Source organism: Parambassis ranga, chromosome 2 (genome assembly GCF_900634625.1).
Source record: "Parambassis ranga chromosome 2, fParRan2.1, whole genome shotgun sequence".
Classification (NCBI taxonomy): domain Eukaryota; kingdom Metazoa; phylum Chordata; class Actinopteri; family Ambassidae; genus Parambassis; species Parambassis ranga.
In genome coordinates this window covers 9709696-9718578 of record NC_041023.1, presented here as the reverse complement: position 1 = coordinate 9718578, position 8883 = coordinate 9709696, and the positions used below count along the sequence as shown (strand labels likewise).

The 8883-nt window shown below is 41.9% G+C and overlaps 1 protein-coding gene across 2 annotated transcripts; it reads right to left on the bottom strand.

The window, feature by feature from the left end:
* Positions 1-395: 395 nt before the first annotated feature.
* On the bottom strand, positions 396-8878 carry LOC114451907 (uncharacterized). Of its 2 annotated transcripts, XM_028430891.1 has the most exons (12): positions 8674-8878; positions 8416-8484; positions 5767-5791; positions 3057-3137; positions 2835-2974; positions 2614-2736; positions 1625-2541; positions 1423-1534; positions 1261-1326; positions 1068-1169; positions 748-988; positions 396-670 (listed from the first exon to the last, which is right to left on the bottom strand). In XM_028430891.1, the coding sequence occupies exons 1-12, from the start codon at positions 8725-8727 to the stop codon at positions 444-446; spliced, it is 2157 nt and encodes a 718-aa protein (XP_028286692.1). In that variant the 5' UTR covers positions 8728-8878; the 3' UTR covers positions 396-443. The 2 variants fall into 2 exon arrangements, with proteins under 2 accessions (XP_028286692.1, XP_028286701.1); XM_028430900.1 differs by lacking the exon at positions 5767-5791.
* Between the last annotated feature and the right edge of the window lie 5 nt (positions 8879-8883).

The window sequence follows — 8883 nt, the reverse complement described above, 5'->3', positions numbered from 1 at the left end:
CGACGTCGATCTCTGAACGTTCTTCTTTTAAACTGCTGAATTTAAAGGATATAAGGTCATATTGTGTAAAAACGAGGTAAAAAAACAATAAGCACTAAACCACATATTTCTGCATCCTGTAAAGCTATTTAGCTGTAAGATATGAATGTCACTGATGTAAAACAACTGATGCAACTTCATTTTTTCAGTAGAACTCTCAAGGCAAATTAATCAGGATTAAAGACCACCACAGCAACATGAATAATATCACAATTCTTACATCTGATAAGTAACTTGAAGTAACTTAAAGAATTAACAAATGACATCAGGTGTATACATGTTTAATGTTTACAAAAAGCATCCCATTAAGCCTCAACAAATTTCTTAAGCAAATCACCTTAAAAAAAAAACAGAAAAATACATGTCAAATCTTCACTTTTGTTAACAGGAATTGGTAATGATGATTATTTTCTTGCCACAAGCTCCAGCAGTGTGGAGGTGATCTTGTCCAGGTTGCTGGAGTAGCGGGGATTCCTTCTGGTATCTTGTTCCATGTGGAGGGGAGGTGCAGCAGAGTCAAAATACTCCACAACAGAAGTTTGGTATTGACGAGGATGCACTTGTTCTTGAAACCTTTCAGCGTAAGATCGTGACTCATCAAAATGGCTTGTTTGTGGTGACCCAAATTCCTCTGCAAAAGGACAGTAATTTATTAATCCACAAAACATAAAATTATTACAACTGCAGAATGGACAAAGAAGGCTTTACCTTCATAACAGCCTCTGTTTGAGTGACTGGTTTCCCTGTGTGCAAGATGGTTGTATTCAGTGTGTCCCTCATTAGGTATTTCTTCCCACTGTTGGTGGTCCATTCTGGCATCGTCTCTGAATCGGAGGTCTGGTTGTCTCTGGTCTGAATCACTTCTTAGCGATCTCTCAAGGATGTGTTGTCGAGGCAGCTGAGGGTCATCGTAACCTTTGGAGGTGCTCGCCTGACTCTGGCTGTTTTGCTACAAAAAGACATAACATACTTCTTTAGTATCTACTGCTTCGCAGGAACACACGGGACATGCACAGGGCATAACTTACCATAGATTTCTCCAATTTTTTGGCTTTGAACTCTTTCAGAAGGCCGCAAAGTTTGCTTTTCAAGAAGTAGGCCTCTTCTATATTCTCAATTTCAATGTTTTTCTAGCAAGAAAACAGACAAAAAAAAACAAATCAAGACCTTGTTTGGACACATAACGCAATAAATGATACAAATGCCAGGTTGTGATTTTACCAGCATATCAAAGACACCCTCTGACTCAGAGCCTCCTTCCGGGTAGCTTTCAATACGTTGTGAACTCTTAAAAAAAAGCAAATGTTTATGTTAATGTACCTTAGTTAATTGTCTAAAATACTCAGGTTAACACTGCTGAGTTAGAGGTTATGATAAACTTACCTGTGCATCAATGTGTGAATACTGCCTTCTATTGATTTCTGGTCTCAGTGGTGCACTAACAGGATGAGAATCGCGACCAAACTTTGCTGGAGGTCCATATTCGTCGCTGAAACTGTAATCAGAATCTAACAGTGAAGACCAAAACACATGGCATTCCAACTACTAAAACTGCATTTCTGAATGGCACAGTTTTCACACTCACACTTTCTTCATCATATCCTGTTCCTCTGGGGTGGCATCAGAGAAGCGGCTCTTTCTTTTTCTTTTACCCTGCCATTCATCATCAGTGGGCCCTTTAAGAAAGTGCCTGAATGGCTCTGGGATGTCAGAAAACATCCCGGTGGCTTCCACTCGCTCTTTAGGGGCAATGTTGTCAAATGCCTCCTCTGCATTTGGTTCTCTAATTTTATGCTGGTAGTCGCGGATGATACTGAACAAATGGTTATGTGACTGCTCACTCTCCGGTGTACGATAGCTCCATTTTGTGGTGTTGGGTTCACTTGTTTCCTGAATTCCTCTAGTTATACTGTCGCGTCGACTGGACTCTTTCTCCCTGGACAACCATTGTTCAACACCTTCATGATACACAGACTGAGAGGGAGGATATTCATAAGAATGAGATGGGCCACGGCGAACCTCCTCAAAGTAAAACTCCTTCAGCCGATCTCTTTCTGGATAGGGTCTTTCATAGGTGGGTTTTTCTGCGTAATGGTCTGCACATTCACCCTGGCCATGATGCAGCTCCTCATACCTGAGAACATTACTTGGCTCAAGTAACATCCTTCTCTGGGGCTCTTCAATATATTTGTCTTCGTACTTGATATAGTCATCTCTGACCATGCATCCTTCCCTTGTATCTTCCCTCCGACGCTCCTCTTTTGTGCAGTCACGGCTAAGCAGCTCCTCTCGTCTGTCTCTATACCTGTCAGGCTCATCTGGATGAAATGCAGACGAATCAGGATAGTGCTTACTTCGGTAAGAGAAGTCAGATTTAGAACTTTTGAGTCCTGGAATGAGTGGAGGAACATTTGGTGGGGCTTTCTCTGGAATTCCTCGATCCCCAGTTTGCTTTTGCCTTGTACCTCTTGAGACACTGACTTCAACTTGTTTTTTCTGCAACTGAAACACAAAAAATAACAATGTTTGTTAAGTACATATGACTATATAATAAGTCAAATTATCTGCATGTACCTGAACTGGTTTTCCTCGTCCATCCTGTCTCTCTACTATTTCTGCTTTGGCTCGAATGGCCTTTCCTCCTTGGGAATTCAATGTAGTTTTATCCCAGCTCACCAAGTCTGGTCGATTCCAACTCTACATAAACACAAAGAAAAGCCATTCCCATTGTTTATCAGCTTGATAAAAAAGGCAAAGCAGGCACTTACAGAAAGTTCCACATTAACAATGCTTACCATGTATTTCTGCCTGTGTTTACGTCCAATCACATGACGGACCATTTCCTCTAGGTGTGCCTCCAGGCAACACAGTTTACACTTATAACGGATACCTTCTTGCGGGTCTGTACATGGAGTTTCCTCCAAATAGTTCAAACCTAATGAGTAAAAACAGTAAAAACATTTAATAGGATACTCAACAATTAAAAAAAAAAAAGGAGGAAAAAAATAGTTATTCACCAATGATAGGCTCATCCAGCTTTAAGTAATCCAGATAGTGCACGATGTCCCTAAAGTCAGTGCACTGTTTGTGTGCATGCCCTGAGAAAGTAAAAAAAAAAAAAGTTATCAAATACATAGTCTTATCTAACATAAGTCACAGTCCGTTGTCTTTATGCATGCTTACAAGCCTTATTAGTGGATGATTCCATATCCTGTGCTTATAAACTGTTATACTGTAGCTGCAGCTGAATGGGTTAAATGCATTTACATTCTGACATCAGAACTGTGACTTAAATGTTTCATGTGTCCTCTAATAATAGAACACTTCATTAACCATATTCTTCTCTACTTACATCAACAAGGCAGTGATCACTCTGAAACCAGTGCAATCATGTGTATTGCATCACCGCTGCTGTTTGAATATCTTCCAGTTGGTCCACATGATTTGCAGAATGTAGACCAATCAGCCACAATATTAAAACCCCCTGACTAATGCTATTGAGGGGTGTACATGATCTGCCACAAGCTTTAAGTTCATGTATATTGGATGCCAACATAAATGTCAGAGTCCAGGGATTCCGAGCAAAATATTGTCCAGATCGTCACACTGCCTCCAAAAGCCTGTCTTGTTCCCCACAGCAGCACAAACTCTACGATTTACATTATCTAAAAGAAAACTTATTCTGTCATTCCATCCATTGCTCCGTGTTCCAGTTCTGATACTCACATGGCCATTATAGATGTTTACAGCAGGAAAAAAAGGGGACAGCACTGATAGATCTTGCATTTGTAGGATTAATCCAAATTGTCTTTGCCCCACCACACATTTCTGGGGCTTTTGTGCCAGTTGTCCTTCATTCGCCCCTCCTTTGGCAGTCAAAAACCCAGATCCAACCAGAACACCCCACAAGATGGCCACTCGCTTACCCAGTTATTTAATCATTATGTGACACATGCTCCTCAGACTTGTAGGCTTGTCCATCTTCCTGCTCCAAACACACATTCATGTGCTGCCTACCAGCGCACCTCTTCAATGGAAAGACACGTACTAATTTTACCTGTCAGTGGTTTTAATGTTGTGGCTCATCAGTGTATAAACTCTTATTGCCCCTCTTTCAAAGACATATTATGACAAAGATACTTACATTACTACAGCACAAAATATATATATGATCCAAAAAAAAACGCAATCCTCACAAAAAATATGTTTTGCTGAAGAATGAAAATTTCACAAAAACGTTCTCAAATTAGCCCAACAAAATAAGCAAGTAGAACTGGAAACATGCCTCTCCGGGGTGCAAGTTAGCAAGCGGGAGAAACAGATCATGTCTGTAGTGGTTTCTTTTAAACATTGGGGAAAAAATAATTTCGATATAGCTTGTTGGATGTGAAGGCTTGCAGACAAAAATAAAGGGAACACTTAAACAACACAATGTAACTCCGAGTCAATCACAGTTGAAATCAACCTGCCCTGTTAGGAGGTCAGCTGCTGTTGTGCAAATGGCACAGACAACAGGTGGAAATGAGAGGCAATTATCAAGACAACCCCTATAAAGGAGAGGTACTGCAGGTGTTGACCACAGACCATCTCTCTGTTCTCATCCATTCTGGCTGATGTTTTGGTCACTTTTGCATTTTGTCAGTGCTCTCACCCCTAGAGGTAGCATGAGGCGGTATCTACAACCCACAGAAGTTGCTCAGGTAGTGCAGCTCATCCAGGATGGCGCATCAATGAGAGCTGTGGCAAGAAGCTTTGCTGTGTCTATCAGCACAGTGTCCAGAGCATGAGAGCATGGAGGAGAAACCAGGAGACAGGCCAGTACACCAGGAGATGTGGAGGGGGTTGTAGGTATGCAACAACCCAACAGGAGGAGCGCTACCTCCTCCTTTGTGCAGGAGGAACAGGAGGAGCACTGCCAGAGCCCTGCAACATGACCTCCTGGTCAGTTTCTGCTCAAACTGTCAGAAACAGACTCCATGAGGGTGGGATGAGGGCCCAATGTCCACAAGTGGGGCTTATACTTACAGCCCAACACCATGCAGGGTGATTGGCATTTGCCAGAGAACAACAAGATTGGCACATCCACTGGTGCCCTGTGCTCTTCACGGATGAGAGCAGGTTCACACTGAGCATATGTGACAGACGTGAAGTCTGAAGAAAGTTCTGCTGCCTGCAACATCCTCGAGCATGACCGGTTTGGCAGTGGGTGGGGAGGCATTTCTTTGGAGAGCCGCACAGCCCTGCATGTGCTAGCCAGAGATACCCTGACTGCCATTAGGTGCTGAGATGAGGTCCTCAGACCCACATATGCTGGTGCAGTGGGCCCTGGGTTCCTTATGATGCATGATAATGCTAGTCCTCATGTGGCTGAAGTGTGTCAGCAGTTCCTGCATGATGATGATGAAGGCATTGATGCTATGGACTGGGACATCATGTCAACTGGAATATTTAATTCACTAAGATCTAGGATGTATTATTTTAGTGTTCCCTTTATTTTTACTTTTTTTTTTTTTTTTTTTTTTTTTAAATCAGTGTACATCAAAGTCTTTGAACACACTTGTCTGTACTGCTGTACATTGCAAATGTTATTGATTCAAGATGTTTGTAACCACTGATCTTCACCAAACTGATGCCCTTTAGAGCAGGCAATGATTCAAGTGAGTGGACTCATTTTACTACTGGACAAAAATGCTGATAGAACAAAATATAAGGCTGAAGTCTACTTACCCGTCAAATGTAAGGCAGCCTCTCTCTGCCAGGAATGAAAGGAGAACGATACAAATTAAGTCTTTTAATGCTGGGTAAACAAAGCACTTTGTAGTCCAACTCTGCTACAAACAGATAAAGGGTTATATCAAGAGAAAACAGTGTTTTGAAACACATAATAGCTAAAAAAAATACCACAATTCACTTGAGATGCATTAAAACTACATATTTTTACCTGTCTGCTTATCCATTAAAAAAAGTAAAGATTGTAATGAAGCAACAAAGGACATAAAGGGAAGCAATATCCACTTTAGTCCAAGTAGGCAGAAGACGTCGAGTGATCTTCAACCAATCAGAAGCAATTCTGCTTCTGATTTGAGTTCTGTCCAAGTACAGCTTCCCATTGTGAGGTCAGTGGCTGATTTCATACAACACAGATGTGATGGTCCTGCTGACAAGCTATTGCCCTTTACACAGGATGAATTCTTAAAGGTCAATTGTCCATATTCCATAATCATTTCCAGAATGGGTTGTGTGGGCAGTATTCAAAGGCCTGTACATTATATGGACAAAGGTATTGAGCAACACCTCCTAGTCATTTAATTCAGGTGTTCCATTCAGTCACATTACCACATACATGTTTGGATGCTTCTGGTTCCCTGTAACAATGTTTTCTCTTGGATCTGGGAAGATTTGAGCGTAGTAGTACCGAATGCCATTGCTGACACAAGTCAGTATGAGAAGTGTCTTGACTCCCTAGACATTCCACGATCAACGCTGTACAAGAAGAAATCAAGAAGGCTCAGCTCAAAGATGCATATGGGCCAAGTACTCAGTGGGTTGTACTCATGGGTCATATCAAAATGCCACCACATTGATAGGAGCAGCAGCTGGTGTGATCTCATCAAAAATGTTCTCTAGACTAATTTGTCTAGCAAGCTTGACAGCAGAGTTGGCTCCCACGGAGTTATAATGCCCAAACACAATAAGCATTTCTTTATACAGGAGCATTTCAAGTCTTGTAAAAAGACATAGAAAAAGACTTCCAAAGTGAGCAAACGTCTGAAAGGAGAATGTCCATTTTGGTCACAATAGGAGGCTTCCAGGCCTCCCTGTCTCCAACAACTTACTCCAGCTTATCCTGGTGGATTCACAGCCCCTCCCTGGCTGGCAAAAGAAGTAGGTAGTAGTAGTAGTAGTAGGCCCTCCTTGGGTCCTGAGTCAACCTTGCCATCTCCACGCAAGATGTGGCCATGCTGGTGCACATTTAAGACAAGTGATGCCCACACCACCTCAAGTGTCTTCTCTAAATGTGAAGAGCAGGGACTCTACTTTGAGCCTCTCACCCAATCCCAAGCTGGATTTACACAAGACGTGTATGCACCGGTTCTAGTTTTGAGCTGTGTCGTGACCAACACGCGTCAACCACCAACCACATTCAGCAGACAGGAAGTCATGCACCAGAACACCAGAGTTTCCCGTAGATTTTCAAAATAAAAAGTTAGACTGAACTGGCAAAGAAACACAGCCACGTATGCCATGTATGAGGACAGATTAATTTTGGAAGTAGAGAAATGCTTATTGTTCGGACATCAGAAAGGAAAAGGCAGGGAGAGACGCAGCGGGGGGGGGGGTTGGGGGGTTGAAAGCTGCCCTGTGTGTGGTGTCTTGCTAAAGTAAACTGGGTTTATAGTAACATGCTCTGTAACCCAGCCTGATACACATAGAGAGGACATTAACCATCAGGTAAACCAGATTACCATTACGATTTTTTGAATCTCACGGGAGCTTGTAACATATGCATAGATACGCAACGCTTCAGAAACACATCCTGTGGGGATAGATGCCGTTCTGGAGACCTGATAAAGCCACCGCTTACATTTCGCAGTTGCTTCGCAGCTGGTTTAAATCTGGGGTCAAAGCATCACATTATTCCACTGTTCTTGTAGAAAGAATTAGGAGTTCCCGTTTACATGTGCAAATTCAATATTAAATACTTCAGTGGCACAGGGTGACTGTAAGTCGTGTCTGTAAGCAGCATGGGTTCAAGTCCCAGACTTAAATGTAACAAGACAAACACAAGTTCAGTTGTGGATGATGCCTCAAATTTATGTTGAAAATGTTTGCATTGCAGAGAAAGACGTTTAAAAAAAAATGCGCACACACACAAGGCTGCTGTTCCAACAAATAATCTGTGTCCATCATTGATGTCTCCATACGATGACATGAGACAACATCAAGTTGTATAAGTCAGGTTTGACGTGACTGATGTTCATCAATTCTTACCTTTTCACAGATCCACAATGTCCAAAAAATGTGTTTTTGCTGGTGACACTGTGGCAGGACAGGTCTACCTTTTCATGATTTGATCTTTACTGTGCTGCCAGTACAAAGATGGGTAGTTTGGACTGGCAGGACAGAAGTGAAGTTGTACAAGCAGGCATTTTTCACATGATCAGATCTTTATAACTGCTGAGAAGGCCAGGCATATAGCATGTTTGGACTCTCCTGTTTCTGTAATGAGGTTTTGTGTTGAATTTGAAACTAAATTAGTAGTTAGTAAAGTGACAGTGTGGTTAGTGCATCACTGCTTTTAGCATTGTTATTACTAGTTGTCAACACAGCTTTCAGACAGCATTATGTTCGGCACCAATTAATATTGTTCAGTACCTTTACGTGTCCTGATGTGGTTAGGTGTATCTTGTACAAGGTCTTGCCCCTTAAGCACTTGTTACAGGCCTTGGTCAAAAGAGAAGTCTCAGTTAGCACACAGCGTATCATTTTTACATGGCGATTCTACAAAAAAATAATCTGTATGACTACCAATTAGATGAGGCAACGGTTTAATGTAATTGACAGCCAACAAGCGATATGTGGCTAAGTAGCTTCGAAAAGGCCGTTTGTGTCAGTCCACGTTAGCCACCTTACCTTGCACTCAAAAAAGTCAACGTCTTCGTCGTATGGTGTTTCCAAATTGTCCATTTTAAGTATTGTACTAGAGCACCGAACTAACCTACGAGTTTAGTTAACCGACAAGGAACGGCCCTTTTGTTCAGCAGTTTACAGATAGCAATTTATGTTGCGTTAGCGATGGTGCTAGAAAACAATCTACTTCCGGTGTGTTTCTGGACAACGTGA